This window comes from Equus asinus, chromosome 12 (assembly GCF_041296235.1).
Source record: "Equus asinus isolate D_3611 breed Donkey chromosome 12, EquAss-T2T_v2, whole genome shotgun sequence".
Lineage (NCBI taxonomy): Eukaryota > Metazoa > Chordata > Mammalia > Perissodactyla > Equidae > Equus > Equus asinus.
This window is the reverse complement of record NC_091801.1, coordinates 56,319,671-56,337,965: the sequence shown is the minus strand read 5'-3', so window position 1 is coordinate 56,337,965 and position 18,295 is coordinate 56,319,671. Positions and strand designations below refer to the sequence as shown.

Below are 18,295 nucleotides of genomic sequence, written 5' to 3'. Positions count from 1 at the left end.
TGTGCTCCTCTTTTTATGGATTTTTACTAAGCATAAATTGCATGAAATGGGTAGAATCAAATGCTGATATGAGTCTAAAAAAGTTAACGGGAAAAGTACCTAAGAAAATCTTATTATATTAGATGGTGGCCTTAGCAATTCTAAGATATGAGTTAAATGAAAACAAAATTAAAATCCAAATATTTTATTTTGAATATATGCAAAAGTTAAAAATAAAGTACAAACCTGTCCTAGGTTGAGAAATGTTACTGCGTATCTTGGGTCTGTGCTATCCCTGAAGCCTTCTTGGCCACTGTGATAAAATTCCACATTACTTAGTCTAGCATTTCCTAGGTGGGGAGAGGAAGGATTAAATTTTTTTTCTTGAGACAGAATAAAAAATTTGTGAAAAGCTACCAAAGTTGTTGTAATTTTCTGCATTACAAATTTGTTTTCAGATTTTTCATAGAAATCTCATTAGTTTTTCTTTGCTCCTTTAATCCAAATACAGCCGTATTTCTGAACTTTTCTTCACTGCTTTCCCCAAGAGCCATTTTAGACGTTTTTTTCCCTGATTGCCTCCCCTCCTCATGAAATTTTAATACCACAGATATACTATACATCTGTTAATGTATGGTGGCCCTTTGGAAGGCCACAAACCGTTGTTTATCTAAGGTTTTTTTGTCCCCTAAGAATCAATTTTCACCCCCCAGGTGGTGATATTTTCCCTGTCAAGAATGCGTGACATAAGGCACAAGATATAATTTACTTGACATTTCAATTTTGATGCTTTAAAGAACTTTTACATAATCTCTTCCAGAATATGCATTGCCAAGTAGCTGTTGATCAGTTTGTCATAAGTATCATTGAGGAGACAAGAGGCAATTTCATAGATGAGTAGTAACAGCAAAAACAATCCACGAGGGATTACTCTGCGCCAAGCGCTGTACACATTGCTTAACAGGCAATGTGTGGTTTAATTCTCATATAACACTCTACGAGTTAGGAATTTTTATTATTTCTATCTTCTAGACAAGGAAACTGAGGCACAGAGATTCATGGCTGGGGAAAAACAATAGAGGATATTCCTTGTTTCAAAAACTGATATCTAATAAAGTGCATTGGAGAAGAGTTACTTTGTACTAGAAGAGAAAAGCCTGTCTCAAAATCCATGGGCCAGCAATTGGATGTATGGTAGACAACACAAGGATAATAAGAGAGAGACAAAGAAATGGTTGTTACAGACCACCTGGACCTACAAAAGCCATAGATGTGTTTACTTACATCACAAAATAATTTACAGGAGCAAGGAAAGTTTGTCATGGGAATAAGGTCTATCATGGGATTTGAAGTGAAACAGACATGGATTAGTATCCAAGGTCACAGCAATTTCATCCCTCTAATCATCTGTTTCTTTATCTTTAAAAGGGGGAGAATACCTATGCCACAGCACTATGAGGGTTAAGTGAAATAATATGTGTTAAATGCTTAGCACAGTGCCTGGGATCTTACGTCATGATCATCATTACCATCATCACCGCCAGTTAAGCGTCTGTTGGCAGATTACGACCAACAGGTAGAAGTTATAGTTGGATAGCTGATGGCCCAAATAAAGATTTTCTAGTTAGAGCTGTTGTAAAGTGGAATAGCAGTATTGCGAACAAGTGAGGACCTGCTGAAACAGTTCAAGTCAAGAACAGATGATCCACTCCTGGTACTGAGATTTGGGGATCCAAATACCACCTTCCAATACAAAGAACCACAGTTACATGGAGGAACACTTAGTATTCCCAGTCTCAGAAAAAAAAAATTACAATATGTGTTTGCCATATCAGAAAGTGAAGAGGCTTATAAAAGCTAAGTCAAAAGGATGCCACAAGAACTTAGGCATCAACGTGAAGAGGTTTTAAAGGTCAACAATGGGGCATTTCATTTTGAGTATGAATAAGATTAACAATCACAATGGATTAGAACATATCAAATATGTTTAAATCCACGGAGCTCATAATGATACTAATAAAACAAAAACTTCTTGTCACGTTTGAAGGATGCTTAGGAAGCAACTCATTATTTTGAAAACTGGTTAATAAGAGGAAAGAATTAATCATTTTTCTTACATTTCCTATAAAAACTGTCCTTCAGGGTTGTCAAACAGTTGTTTGGGAAAGCTTCTCTTTATGGATGTATTCTAGATTATAAACGAGGAGTGAATGGCAGAATGAAAATATCACCATTTTAAACCTCAGTGATTTAACAGATCCAGGCAATGATTATTAATATCTGCTAACATCACAAAAGGAGAAATAATCATACATTAAGTGCCTACTAATGGACAAATACACCATCAACTATGAAGAATTCTTGCCTAAAAATTGAGTCTAATCATTTTTCTAGTTCTAAGCTACCTATGCATAGAAAATACAAAGGAGGCAGGAACAAGTTAAATTCTAGGGACGCAATCACCAAATTCTAGACTGTTGGGAACACTAGGACAGATGACCTGGCTTCTTTTATAAGTAAACTGCAAGGAAAGACACATGAATCAAAGAGACTTAAGATTCATAAGCAACTGCAACATAGATCTTACTTCAATACTTATTTTAACAAAGAAAGTACAAGAGAAAAAAAGAAAAGGAGAGAGAGAAATAAAGAAAAAGAAAAAACTGGGGGAATTTGAACAATCATTTGATGATAAGGAATTATTACTAACATTTTTAGGTCTGATACTTATAGAAAAAACGGGGGAAATTTGAACAATCATTTGATGATAAGGAATCATTACTAACAATTTTGGGTCTGATACTTATAGATTTTTAAAAGAACTCAGAGCTACATAATAAACTATTTCTAGATGAAATAATATGTGGTTGCTTTATTTACAGTAGCCAAGATATGGAAACAACCTAAATGTTCATCAATGGATGAATGGATAAAGAAGATGTAGTATGTATAAACAATGGAATATTATTCAGCCCTGAGAAAGAAGGAAATCTTGCCATTTGTGACAACATGAATGGACCTTGAGGGCATTATGCTAAGTGGGATAAGTCAGACAGAGGAAGACAAATACTATATGATATCACTTATATGGGGAATCTAAAAAGGCCAAATTTGTAAAAACAGAAGGTAGAATGGCAGTTACCAGGAGCTGGGGGTGGGGAATTGGGAAGAGGTTGTTTAAAGGGTACAAACTTGCAAGTGGTAGATAAATAAGTCCTGGAGACCTAATGCACAGCATAGTGATTACAGTCAATAATACTGTATTAAAAACTTCAAAGTTTCTAAGAGACTAGATTGTAATTGTTCTCACCACAAAAAAGAAATAATAATTATGTGACATGATAGAAGTGTTACCTAATGCTATGGTGTTAATCATATTACAATATATAAATGTATCAAATCAACACATTGTATACCTTAATATATATATGGCTTCTTCAAAATAATCCCAGGGCTTGAAGAGAGTGGGTGGGCGGATAGACGAAAAAAGATTGACCAAAGTTGATAATTATGGTAACTGGTGATGAGTACATTGGGATTTATTATGCCATTTTCTCTATATCATTTTCTGGTATATGTTTGAAGTTTTCCTTCCAACAAAAATAACAGATCTATTGTGCTTGTTACAAAATGAATTCTGTTTGGATGAGAGGCTGGGCTAGCTGTTACCTAAGGTCATTGTTAATTTGATAATTCTTATTGTCTATGAAGGTAAAATAAGTAGAATAATGTTAGGGATTTGGTTTTGAGGATCTCTCCTGGGTTACATAATCCCTCTTAAGGCTTTATTTTTCCATGTGCTAAAAACAAGACCCAAAATGGAGTCACTTATGCTAAGCCCACATCACTAAACCAAGACTTAACTTAATTACAGTTTTGGCTTTCCCAGAAATGGAATCTTAAACCAGTCAATCTAGATTGCCCGATCCACACTAGTTGGGTAAGCTGACCGATAGACCTCTGCTATCCCCTAAAGGAAAGTAACTTTGCAATAACCAATCTGCTTTTTTGTCTACTATAACTTCCTCGATCCTGCTCCCCTCTGCCTATAAGAGTTTTTCACTTTGCACAGCATTTTGTAGAAAAGTCTTTCATTTTGTATAGAAAGGAGCTCCTGCTAGATTGGATGCTACCAATTCATGAATCATTGAATAAAGCCAGAACGATCATAAAAATTTACTCAGTTGAATTTTGTTTTTTAACACGTGTGACCCTATAAAGAAGTGAGAATTATTTAAGAACTGACTAAATACTGAAGACATCATGTTATATTTCATTTAGGAAAATAAATTGAATTCGTACCAACCTTTAAATGTCATCATGTTTTCGGTGAATGAGCTGACCAGGACACGTGCACCAAATGATTCCCTAAACCAACCTGGATAATCTTCGCCAAGTATTTTGATGTTCCTACTCAGTATCCCAACATCGGCTGCTAATGTGTAGCTCTGAGTGGTTCCAGGAACATGGTATCTTTCAGCTGCAAAGAAAGACAGCTAGATTACTACCAATGCTGGGAAATACCTGTCTTCATTAGTTTCTTTGCAGTTGACAGGCCACATAACTTTCTAATATACCAAAGTCAACACAAATGCATGAATTGATTAGAGTTGCATGCTTAAATGTATATAGATGACAGACTGAAATTATGATACCTTTTTATTTATAAAATAAAATATAATCAAAAGTATTTCTTTTATTTACACCAAAAAGATTTTTATAATCAGCAATTATGACGTTATTGCTTCAGAGGCAGTTTGCAACCACTTCAAATTATACCTGAAAACACTGTTATAAGGCAAGTTGAGAAGCTTACTGTAATATTAATAGGTGAGGAAATGAGGTAGAGAAGTAAAAGAATTTGCTCAAGGCCATGTGGAGAATCAGCGACACGTAGATCTTATCTCTCCTGACATCTAAACCTTGGTTTGTTCCGCTTCTCCTGTGACATATTTTGCATCCACCACAATTCTTTATAAATACGTAGTAGCATACCAAACACAGTCTGTAAATTTACATCTTCATGATTTGTAAAACATAAATTATATTCTAAGTTTCTAGAAACCTTATTCAAAACTTCTAGACAAGCAAGGGTATTTCAAACAGAGAAATGTTTGATAGTTTAAATGAAAGAACCTGTAATGTCAAGCTTCAAAAACCATTTGTTTTACAGTTAAAAAGTTCTTCCATGAAATATTTTCCTTTTGATTTAAAGAAAAATAAGTGATAGAGAATGATAGACACATGTGCTTCTGTCAAAATATTGCTTTAAGAAATTCTTGTAAGTTTCTTTTGTATGTGAGTCAAGCGTCTACTCATCTATCACCCTGCCTTACAGCTGGAGTTCTCAGGAGCATCCGAAGCTTTTCTAACATCACACTCCTGTGTGCTCCCACTTCCTGGGATTCAGATGCTCCCTAGCACGTCAAATGGGGGAAGGCTGGGGTGCTGGGAAGGCCTCAATCTTATAAATTGAAAGATCATCTTAGATGATTCTGATTAACTCCTTCTTGCCTTGAGAATTACAGTTTCACCATTTGGCTGTAGCTTGTCTAAATACTTACAGCCGAGAAATGTGCTAATGAAACAAATCAGGACAGACATGCTCTTGAATCAAGGGTTCTCAAAATTCAGTGTGCCTGAGAATCACCTAGAAGCTTGCTTAAAACACAAAGTGCCAGGCTTACCCCACTGAATACGATATAGTGGTCTTTGCTGAATATTTGCTGAATGAATGAATGCTACAGCAGGGACTATTGGTAGCTAACACATAAATAGGAGCACCTATCTGAGTGAAATGCTCCTCAAAAATATTTGTGAGACTATTTTTTTTATCAAATAATTGTAATTACAAAGAAGAGACTAAAAATCTGAATACTTCAGGACATTTTAATTACGTATTTATTTGGTTAAAGAACAGCCACTTACCGAAGTGAGTGTAGGAAAGGGTATCATTGAGAATGAGAATTTTCTGATCATGCAGGATTTTAATGATACTTCTAGTTTCGGTCTGGTGGAAATCATAGCTTGTGGTTGTTACCACAATCTCTTCCCCCTCCTTAGAAAAATTCAAGTGCCAAATTCAAGAACAGTTTTTAAAATAGGTTTCTATTTCTAAATTTTGAATTATCTCAGCATTTCCTTAAATTTAATTCAGTCATTAAATAAAATCCCAGGTGATATACTTTTTAAAAATTAAATAGACTAAAGCAAATATATTCATATGTTTATTAAAAACTGGTCAGGATAATATTCTTAAAAATACTTAAATACATAATACTTAAAGAAATAAATAAATAAAAATGCTTAAATAAACTTTAAAAATTTCCCCAGATTTTTTTTACACATTTAACTATCATTTGATACTCCTGAAAAGTGGGAAAGACATACATAAAAATTATTTTTTACCCAAAAACTTTTATATTTTCCTTTCATAACTAACATGTTCATAAAGTTCTTTATATATTCTGAAGGACCTTTGAGACCACAATTTTTAAATGCCTGCTATCTGGTCAGCTTTTTGAGTGCAAGCTAATTGCAAAATATACACTTCTTATCTGGTTAATCATATAAGAAAATAAATGCCCAGGAGAATAAAGAAGAAACCGTTTCCAAATGACCCACTGTGTGTATTCACTTTCCATCACACATTATTTCATCTACCTGCCAATCCACAGCATCCATCAGAGACAGGACTTTGGAACCTGCCTGTGCGGTCTCTGAGAGCTTAGTTTTATATATTGACCGTGGAATTCCATGGAGATCCAGCTCACCAAACACCCCTGAAGGAGAAAACACACCCCTATTTATTTACCACACAGTACTGAGTTAAGTGTTGGTATAAAACAGTTCACTGATATATTTTAATAAGCGATTGGACATTTTAGAATGAATGGAATGAAGTGGGGTGTCTGCTCAGGGCTATATAAGAAGGCTTTGACCATTTGACCCACTTCTAGGAATGTGTCCATAGAAATTAAAGGCAGTACACAAGGAAACATGAATGAGGATGCTCACTATAATAACATTTGGAAATATTAGAAAACTAGAATTATTCCAAATGTACATCAATAGGAGAATGATGGAATAAATTATAACACACGAATACAGTAGAGCAATATGCTATAGCAAGGAAGTGTTATCTATAAATATTGATCTAGAAAGATATCTATAATATGTTAACTGAGAAAAGAAAATTGCATAATAAAATATTTAGTTTGACTAAGTTTTTGTAAAAGGCACAACATTACCACCACAAATCAATATATGTAATAGGAATATAGACATAGATAAAAAACATGGGAAGACACACAAAAATTGTTAACTAATGCTAGTTTCCACAAGAGTGGTTAGAATCCAAAAGATGTCTAATTTTTCTTCATATTTTTTCTTGATATTGCTCTGTATTTGAAATGTTACCTTTGAAGTAAAAAAATAAACAAATAAAAGCAAAATTTCTTTTTAAAATTGAATTTGTCTGCCCCTGGACATTCACCAGTGGAGAGCTGACTAATTCAATCTCAAGCCATTTTTTATCCCCTTATTTACTGACTGCCACTGTTTTAGAAATTGTATAGTGTAGCAATTATAGCACACGCTAGTATGTGTCTTTTTAGTAAATATGCAGTAGTATTAATAAACGCAGTTATTAATTGTGACCAAATTAAACCTGCTCACTTCCTTTGCTTTCCGGGCTCAAATAGGAATATGCACAAGCCATACAAATGCAACTGGGAGGTTAAAGTTTGTGTGTTATCCTATCAACCGTTGCGATAGGACAACAGACAGCAGAGTCAACTAATCCACAGATTATTAACCCTATAAATGGAATAACGGGCAGAAAAGTTACCTTTTAGGAGAAAAGCACTAAAATATGAAAAGTATTATTGTTTATATAAAGGAGAGATTATAAAGAAAACCGGATTGGAGAAGTAATATACATATGGAGAGATCTGTTAATGTTAGTTTTGCAAAGAATTATATTTTGATTTAAAATGTACACATCTATATCTATTTTAATGTGATATGATTTAATTTTAAAAATCTCTGCTACTTTTATAACCCTTTATTATAAATAAATGTCTGTAAAAACTTCTTATACCATAACATCAGGAACTGATAACAAGGACCTCAGTGCTATATGTTTTAAAATAGATTCTCAAAACTGATATGACACTTTTGGTATCTGGGAACGCATACCTAAGACCTTTGATCCTTGATTTGGTCCTTCTGGAAGAGCCCACTCTGGTGTAGAATGATTTCCTCTAAGAACAATCTGTAATTCTCCTTTAAAAGGGTTATCTTCCCAGCCACCAATTAATCGACCTCCCTGCAGTGAAGGAGAAAATTGTTAACACTTAAAAACTGAGCAGAAAAAAATTTCCTCCATAAAAAAAGAATTAGGAAGATATTGGCAGCCTCCTCCAATAAAAATGAATGAATTTTGTTATTCAAAGAATGGTATTGTAACTGGATGTGACCTTAATTTAACCCACTCACTTTGGGATAGGCAGTTTATATGATTTTTCCCAGGTCAAACTCATTGTTAGTTACTGCAAGAACTGGACCTAAAACTGAGACCTGCTTAGACCTAAACTACTGCTATTTGGACAGATCACACTTTTTTAGGACAATATGACATAGATAACAGGTACTCTTCACACTTACATCCCAGCAATGCCAACTATGAACCATTATTATTAATAATAATAGCTATTTCTAGATGCTTGCTGATTCTATGTCAGGCATAATGTGTAAGGCTTTATGTATATTATATCTTTAACTTTATGTATATTATATCTTTAACTTTTATACTAAAGCCACAAATTAGTAGTATTATTCTCATTTTATAAGAAGACTGATGCCAAAAGAGGTCAAATAACTTACCCAACTAACAAACAGTGAGGTAAAGATGAGATCGTAGCTTTAATTTAACTCAAACCTCATGCATCTAACCGAAGTATCACATATCTCTAAAGCATTAAAAGATCCGTTTTATCGAAGAAAAGCTACAAAACATTTTTATTTTTTAACTTTTTTTTGAGGAAGATTAGCCAATCCTCCTCTTTTTGCTGAGGAAGACTGGCCCTGAGCTAACATCTGTGCCCATCTTCCTCTACTTTACACGTGTGACGCCCACCACAGCATGGCTTTTACCAAGCGGTGCCATGTCTGCACCCAGGATCTGAACCGGCAAACCCCGGGCCGCTGAGAAGCAGAATGTGTGTACTTAACCACTGCGCCACCAGGCGGGCCCCCATTTTTATTTTTTTAATGGTGCTTAATAACTTTTTGGTTAGGCCATTCTTTTTAATGAACAATAATAGAAGACTGACAGAGCAATTAAACTGATTAAACTGTTACATATTCAAGAACATCTAAGGTTTATGAGAAAATGAGGTGATTGTTCCAAACACTTGAAATATTTTTATTAGTTCGATCCTGTTTTCATAATTCCATGTAAGTCCCTTCATTTTAAGAAACACTGCTTAAAAAAAACAATAAAGCTTAAATTCTTTTAATTTTTTCTAGAACTCTTGGGGATTCTCTGTTGGAGGAAGTTTTGAGTTTAACTTTACTTAATAATAATACAAATATTCTACGTAGGATTGACAATGGGCAAACCTCACACTCAACAGTAGCATGCTAACTCTCCCTAAGGAATGTTTAGTCCACAATCTGAAGGAAAGCAGAAGTATAGTGGACTTACATGAGGATCACATTTCATGGGCTAGAGTCAGTTGTATTTTTTATTCACCTCAATGGTATATGCTTTCTTATAATTTGTTCAGTACATCTCCCACATTTAGAATTTGGTTAATAAGGGAATAAATGAAAAGACCCTCACTCCTACCTGCAGGAATATGTAGGTAGCATTCAAAACAACTTTCCTGTGAGAAGACTCTGCAGCTTCCACATTAAGCTTATCTTCCAGTTCTAGAACCCCCCAAATAACGAGCCTTTCCATTGGTGGAATATCTGTGTCTGCTACAATCCATGTCCCTATAAAACAATACTTTAATATAAGAAATATAACATAATTCATAGACACTAGCCTATACATAAAACATTGGCAACTCAGTGAATCCTGGTTTTGAAATTTGCAACCATTTTTCCACACAATGATGGATTCTCATCTTGTCCAGATGATCTACAGGTTTAAATCCACATAAAACTCAGAGGGCTGGGTCTTGTATCCGGCACACAATAATAGAATCCTTCTCCAATTGCTGTTTCCCCAAGGCGTGCTGGATAAAGGTGGAATGCTAACTACTGGGGCATCTATCCTAATGTTGCATAACACAAGCATTTTATTTCTTTATGTTTATGTATTTACCTTCAGGAATAACCACATTTGCTCCTGGATGAGGTACGGTATAATTATTTTCTCGAGATGATTGCCAAAAAGAATCATTTGACCATAAGCTGAAAAGAGAAGAGAAAAAGTTCCGTTGTTTTCTTTTTATACATTTAATGACTATCTCCTTAGGACGTAGCACAATACTAGATATTAGGGGGATGATAGAATGCAAATTAGATAGTTTATAATTTCACTAAGTAGACAAGCTAATGTGTTCAGTTCATAAAATACTCAACACACACAACTACATATGTAGTTTTATTCTCCATTGAAGAAAACTTCCTTTCTATCCACAATCTGAATCACTTTTTCTCCCACTAAATCCTCAATGTGATACTCTAATTTTGTCTAAAACGTCAATTATTTAATTTCCTTATAGGATTTCCCATGGCAGAAAAGGGAAAAGTATCCTTTGTCCATTTATACACTTACATACATGGTGCTGTTTCATGGGGAAAGGGACAGGAGGACACAGCTCAAGTCTGTGAAGGGAGGGATGGAAGAATGCTCTCTGAATTGGCAAGAATTAGTCAATGAGGTTAAGCCCCTGTGCTGGGGGCAGGAATGGCAGGTCTGTAACCAGAGTGAAGGTTACGTTAAATCGAAATAAATACAGAAAGTGCCCTGGAGGAAAGACAGTCTTTACTTTTCATCACTATACCTTCTAGAAACTACCTTTTAATGCAAATTATTGTAAAGAATATTATAAAGTTAACAGTGTTTTCCCACTAGAAAATGTTCACAGAAGTTGCTCTCCTGACCTAAAAAACTCAGAAATTCTATTATACTAATTCTGGAATTCTATAAAAGGGCCACGTACAGCTTGTTTCATTAAAATGTATATTTTTATTACACATGTGTATTACTGAGAAATCTGTTGATCAAAAATCCTGTTCTAAAAAATTTGTCTAATGGGTTCAAAAGAGAGGATAGCAGTTAGATTATTTAGACTCATAGTAATACATTATTTTTATGAAGTAATTTCAATGGAGATTTTTTTAGGGTTGAATCTATCTAACTAAATAAGCTGACTAGCATCGTACAGATTCAATCATTGATTTTTATCTAGCTTTTCTCAAGATTAATAGCCTTTCATTTTTATACCCACCAGCACTGTCACTATCACTATGCATATGTTATACATTCTTGTTGCCTGTTGTTATGATCAATAAAGCCCAAACCCTCCTAAACTGAGCATTTGTGTGTTGTGCAGCTAGAGCTTTACATTCTAACCCTGAGGTACCAGTTCTGGATCAAGATTCTGTTTGTTTTCACTGATAGCTATCTGCATAATACGAATTAATAAACCAACGATAGCTATTCCAGTAAGCAGAACTCAAACTGTGGGGGCAAAAAAACCTATACTGTGACATAGACACGTAGCATATCAGCGTATACTTCTATCACATCTTAGTCTAAACCAATCTAAATCTATTACATGAGTCTTAATAAATATTAATTACTTAATAATTTTATCTTCCTTAGCCTCTATAAGGGCTTTTTGGCCAATAACCTTGATGGTCCATATCTCTTATAAAGCTCTCCGGAGTCTTTTTATGCTTCCCTGCTTCTCCACTGTCCTGTAATACTCACAGAGTAGCAAAAGTGGTCTTTTCAAAATGTAATTTGTGGTATGTCACCTCTCAGCTGGACAGCATTTAAAGGCTTCCCATATTCCTTAATACTAACTGCCTGCATGACCTGAATGGTCTGGTGTCCACCTGTTTCCAACAACATCTCCAGGGCACTCTCCCACGCACACTGTGGTTCAGCCATGTTGATTTTCTCTCAGTTCATAGATATGTGACACTCCTTCCCACATCAGCACCTCTGCTCAGGTTGCTCCCTTGGACTTGAACACTCCTCTCTCACCCTTCACCCGGCCAGCTCTTCCTTGTCCTTTGGGTCTCAGCTGTAATGTCTCCTCCTTTGAGAGGCTGTTCCTAACCACTTTTCCCAAAGGAGATCCCTGCCACGTTGTTCTCTGTCCCAATACCATATCCATTCCTTTTTAAAACCTGTAATTACAACTCACAATTATTTTCTCTTTACTTTTTCATTTGTTTGTTTGCTTGTGTTGGGTCTGTCTCTTTGGATAGAATGTGGGTGTTTTGAGGGACCACATCTATGTTGTCCACGATCGACTCCCCAGTGTTCAGCACAGTGCCTGGCACATAGCAGGTGCTCAGTAAATATTCTGTCATGGTTGAATTAATATATAAACAAATTAAATTATTATTATTATGTACAATAGCCACTACAGTATATGTATATTTTGAAACGTAATTCACTTAACAAATAACATTGATTTGTATTTGATGTAGAGTAGTGGGCTCTTAAGTGCCCACTAAATGTTAGCTTTTATCACCACCATTATTATTTTTATGATTATTATTTGTCTATAAGGGACACAAATATACATCAAATCAGGATAATGCCTTTAAGGGTCTTAAAGACTAGTATCCTCGTATACGGTAATTATTATAATTCAAGGTAGAAAGTGATATTTTACTTAAGAAAAAAAGGTAAAAGGCTATATAAGTTTCAAAGATAGAAAAATTATTTTTAACTGGAAGAATTAACATATATTAAGAGCTCAAATATTTGAAATGAAATTAAGTCATATTTTGAGGTTTGACCAAGATAGTTATTCTAGAGAAACAGACACAACCTGCTAAGAAAGCATCGGATTAACAAGGACACTTAGGTTCTGGCGCTATTCTGGATGTCATTGGAAAGTTCTGTGATATTAGGTAATTCACTTAACGTCACTGGGCTTCAGCTTTCTTAACTGTATAATTAAGGAGTTGATCTAATCCAGATCTAACATTCTGCAAGGCTGAGATTAACCAGTAACTTTCAGATGCAATTTTCGTGAGCTTTTTCCATTTTCTCAACAGGGTGGTTGTAAGGTTCAGGTGAAACAGTGAGTGTGGAAGTGCTTTGTAACCTACAAGGCCCTGTGCAGGAGGAGGGCACTGTGCATCATTTCCTCATCCAGGAGTGACATATGAAAAGAATTATTTCAAGAGCTATTGAAGAGTATTAACAAACAAAAGGCCTTATATACTTATATGTGGCTGGTCGCTTCCTGGGAATTGGTTTTCTTGATGAGGGATGTACAGGAAAGCAATCCTGGAGCACGCAGCAGTAAGCTTGGAAATTAATAATAACATCTTTCACATCAGGATCCAGAGTCCCAGAAATGGGCTGGCTCTGATGAAAGTCATTTCTTCCTGACACTGAAAATGAATTAAAAGCAGCTTAAATTAACATGATGGTCAAAGTATTTGAATATAAACAAAATCACAGCAATTTGAAAATATCTTTAGAGAGTAACTTGCTATAATTCAAATGTATGGAATAAATATGGAGAAATCCTGACAAAATGCACATCTTATTGAGAAGCACATAGTCAAAATATCTTGGCAAAAATGAATACTTTAGAACTCAATTAAAATTTATTCTTAAATATTTTTGTTTAAAAAAATAAATAATAAAAATGGAAACAAAATACATGACAGCTTCCATTGTACTCATTTCCCCTAATTTTGTAAAATGTTGGGGTCACGTGTAAGAGTGTTGGTATTATCTCCAAAGGTAAAATGTAAATTCTTAATTCAGCTCAAGACCTTTTCCAGCATAAAGTTAGTCTCCAGTCCTTTCATTCAACAAACATTTCTTGAATCCTGCTATATATGGGGTACTGTATAACAAATTTGCCCATTAAGTATTTTTTTCTCCTCTTTTAGACAAAGCATAGATAACATAATCACTTCTGCCTAATGAATACATACCTAAGTAATACAGAGTACTAGTGTTTGCTTCCAGGTGCCAGTCTCCATTCTTGCTAGTATTCCAATCCAGTGGATTGGAGGAGCCATTCCTCATATCAATAATATTAAACATATCAGGATTTTGAGTGAAGTTATGAGATATGATTACATAGTCTTCTTCCTAAAAAAGTTTGCAAAAATATGTAACTTGTTTTATATGTTAATACCCTGTATAATACACATTAATTTTGATGACATATAATCCATATATTAAGACAAGTTTTTTTCTTTTCCTTAAGATTGGCACCTGGGCTAAGAACTGTTGCCAATCTTTTTTTTTTTTCTACTTTATCTCCCCAAACACCCCCTGTACACAGTTGTATATCTTAGCTGCAGGTCCTTGTAGTTGTGGGATGTGGGACGCCGCCTCAATGTGGCCTGATGAGCAGTGCCATGTCCGCACCCAGGATCCGAACCCTGGGCCTCCGCAGTGGAGCACGCGAACTTAACCACTCGGCCACAGAGATGGCCCCTAAGACAAGTTTTAGTTTGTTTCTCATCTTGCATTTATATTTTGTTTTTTGACATTTCACATGTCTATGGAAATAATGCCAACTCTACCAAGGTAATGAAAGACTCTCTCTCTGTCTCTCTGTCTCTCTGTCTCTCTATATATATACATACATAAATATATGTATGTTTTTAGAGAATATTTTATTTCTCTAGTGTTTGAAAACATTTAAAACAATGCTAGGTATTGTTTTTTGGCTGCTCATATACACCATAAGAGGAAGAACATGAAAGGGGATGAAAACGCCCAATTCAGGATACTGGTTACCATTAGAGGTGGAGAAGAGGGAATGAGATTAGGGTGAGCCGGCTATACAGGGGTCTTCCACTTCAACTAAAATGTTCACTTCTTTCAAAAAAATCAAAGGTAAATATTCATAGAATGCTAGATTCAGAGAAAGTGAGGTGGTGGACATACAGGACTTGGACTGTTACTTTCTTTGTTTGACATATTTCATAATACATATAATAAAGCCCTTAACTGGTACCTGAAACATCATAAGCACACAATGAATGTCAGTTATCATCACGGTAATAATAACAGGGCACAAGCTTAGTACTACAGGATTATGGCAGAAAGATTGCTTACTTTGACTCTTAAACAAGCTTTCTTTTTTTAGTTGGCTTTTTAGATTTAGGGGTGGGTCGTGAAGGGTGTGTCGGGCTGGAACAGGTCAATATGTGAGGCAAGGGCATCCTGGGCCTAACAACTGGTGTAAGGATGAGAGTGCAGGCTGCGTTTGAGTGATATGCAATCATAATTATTAGAAGATGGATTTTTATAGCTCTTTGTTTACCTTAAATCCATAGAATGTTGATGTATATGATATGTTGGTTATTTGATCTACACCTTTAAAGTACCAGTTAATGTGCTTTGCATTTGGAATCAGAGCCATCCATCCAGACATATGAGTCAGTCGCTTCTTCTGAAAGGGAACAACGCTTGTGCCTGTAGGAGAACATAAAACAAATAATTGTAATCTCTATCTCTAGAAGATTTCTCCTTTTATGAACAAGTGCAAATGTAAAACATTAGTCTAGTCTACAGGTCTCTAAAGAGGTCAGTACAGCATTTCACTACTTATGCTCTGTCTTCGTTGAACTGAAGGTCCCACTGTTTAATATTACACTTAAATGAAACTTAAAATGCTTTCTCCCTTGGGGTCTTGAATTGAGATGGAGCCTTTATTCCTTAGGGAAAGATAAAATTGAAACGATGACTATTACGACTACTACAACAAAAGTGCTTAAATATGTTAATACAATGCTTTAAATATCATTGATCTGAAATATAATTCCATTTCTGTTCTTTTAAGAACTTAATTCTTCAGAATCCTTGATTTGCAATGTATGCCAACATATGTTCTGATTCTTTATTAAATTCTCCTATATTTGTTGAGTTATAATCTGCATAGCAAGTGCTAATGGAAAGTTTTGATTCAGAGCCCCGAAGAAACTAGTTTACAACTAGTCCTACCACTAACACTGGCCCTGATACCCTAAATTTTGTGAGTGACAAACTTGGAACTTGAACTACCTGTTGTGGGAAAAACTATATTATCTAGTAAAGCTCTGGTCATAAGACAGTGCCTGACAACTTCAGTAGAAGATTTGAAAAGATCTCTTACAATATAAAGAAAAGATCTGTGATTTTTGCCCATATTCTGGTTTTTTCTCTCCCTTACCTCTCTCTTTTCATCTCTGATTGAAGTTTATATTAAATTTACAACTCTTTCCTTAAAAATTTAGGAGGAAGTAGCTAGAAGCAAGATTATAAAATTAACTGTCATCCTTTTTCTTTGGGAGATAAGGAAAAAAAATAAATTCCAATATCAAGGGAGAACAAATTCATTAATTAATAGGCTTATGAATTAGTATTAGTTTTGAAAGGGCCATGAGAAGAGGCAATAAAACTTTATTGTTCCAAAAGACCTGCAATGTATGAGAAGAACTCTGATAATTTGGATTATTCAGCAAATATCCACTCCTCTCTCCTCCTTGAAGGGAGAGTAGACTTCCCCGCCCTGTTGACATTGGGTGACCTCCTTGGCCTGTGGGATACTAGCAGAACTGACACTCACAAAGGCTTGAAAAGTACTCGCTGGGTGAGGCTTGCTGTCTTGAGCCTCTGCCACAGCAATGAGAAGAGGCTTCCCAGGCAGCTGCTCTCCCTGCAGCCTGAGCCCCGCGATGAGCATGCGTGGAGCAACCTGAATTCAACCCTTGGGGAAGAAGAAAGCCCACTGGATCCTCTCCTTGAAGCAATGGGGGCTGAGCCAAGCTCAGCCCAGCTACCAACCAACCCAGCCCTCAGACACATGAGTGAAAACAAGGATTGTAGGTTTAAGCTATTGAGTTGGGGATAGTCTGTGGTGAAGCAATAGCTGACTTATATAAAAGCTAATTAAATCACCCCAAACCTCTGGAACTTCCTCTTATGTTTGCCAGAATCAAACCCCACTGAAGTTTGCTAATGCGTGGAATTATACTTCAATCTGACATTTCTTGATAATTCAGTTTCATAAGTAAAACTAACTTTCATTTTCATAGTTACCTGTGTTTTTCTGAATATTTTTTTTGGCTGCAATTATTTTTAGCATATTGATTTTAAGCATCTTAGACTGAAGTGTAGACTCTTTGAAGTTGGTATTTTAAAAAATAGTATCATTAAGAGTAAGTAGCTCAAATTAATTTGCCATCTGGTCTAACTTTATACATATATTTATGTAAAGATTCACTGTCATGTGTGAGATGCTTTGATAAAGATATATAAAGATATATGTAGGGGCCAGCCCCGTGGCCAAGCGCTCCCCTTCAGGGGCCCAGGGTTTTGCTGGTTCGGATCCTGGGCGCGGACATGGCACTGCTCATCAAGCCATGCTGAGGTGGTGTCCCATATGCCACAACTAGAGGGACCCACAACTAAAAATACACAACTATGTACAGGGGGGCATTGGGGAGAAAAAAAAAAGGAAAAAAAAATCTAAAAGATATATATAAAGTTATACCAAGTCTTATTTCCCACTGATCTAGTATACTTGTTGAACTTGTGATTCATTTAGCACACATACAAATCAAAACAAAAGACCTCTTTTTCTGATTTTAATTTTCAGTAGTAAATCCTTGTATTTGACTTCAATGGAGAGAGAATAAAAATAGCCAAATTTGCCTATAGAAAGTTGATTTATTTTTTATGTCACATTAAAAAGGAAAGGGCCTGGCATGATGTTTTCTCAATTCTCCAATTTGGTCCTAGTACTGCAACCAATTTCACTGTAATTCAATACTCACTGACTTTCTGCTATTTGCAACATCCTGTGTTGAGTTTTGTGGGTGACACAAAGATAAGTTTATAGATCTTGCCTTCAAGGTGTTCACAGCTTAGTAATTAAATAAAAATCTTAATTCTTGAAGGGAGTAGGCCAAAGGGCACAGAGACTTCCCAAGAAAGCTACAATCTCATAAATTCAGAAATATTAAACTTCTTGAATCAAAAAGCAAACACACAAACAAAACTCCTCCCTAAAATCAGCACCACCACCAACACCAAAAAACCAATCTAGAGACTTGAAATGTTCAAATATTACTGCTTCAAGATTAGTAACTAAAG

The 18,295-nt window shown here is 35.3% G+C and overlaps 1 protein-coding gene across 4 annotated transcripts in view; it reads right to left on the bottom strand.

The window, feature by feature from the left end:
- The window catches only part of PKHD1L1 (PKHD1 like 1), a 150,870-nt gene that overhangs the window by 37,205 nt on the left and 95,370 nt on the right, over nucleotides 1–18,295 (bottom strand). For all 4 annotated transcript variants that reach the window (XM_070481489.1, XM_070481487.1, XM_070481486.1 and 1 more), the window contains exons 51-60: nucleotides 15,483–15,634; nucleotides 14,137–14,296; nucleotides 13,410–13,581; nucleotides 10,316–10,404; nucleotides 9,833–9,981; nucleotides 8,179–8,308; nucleotides 6,643–6,761; nucleotides 5,908–6,037; nucleotides 4,286–4,459; nucleotides 226–329 (exon numbers count right to left, since the gene is read on the bottom strand). In XM_070481489.1, the coding sequence (XP_070337590.1) occupies nucleotides 226–329; nucleotides 4,286–4,459; nucleotides 5,908–6,037; nucleotides 6,643–6,761; nucleotides 8,179–8,308; nucleotides 9,833–9,981; nucleotides 10,316–10,404; nucleotides 13,410–13,581; nucleotides 14,137–14,296; nucleotides 15,483–15,634 (1,379 nt within the window). The remainder of the gene's footprint in view (nucleotides 1–225; nucleotides 330–4,285; nucleotides 4,460–5,907; nucleotides 6,038–6,642; nucleotides 6,762–8,178; nucleotides 8,309–9,832; nucleotides 9,982–10,315; nucleotides 10,405–13,409; nucleotides 13,582–14,136; nucleotides 14,297–15,482; nucleotides 15,635–18,295) is intronic.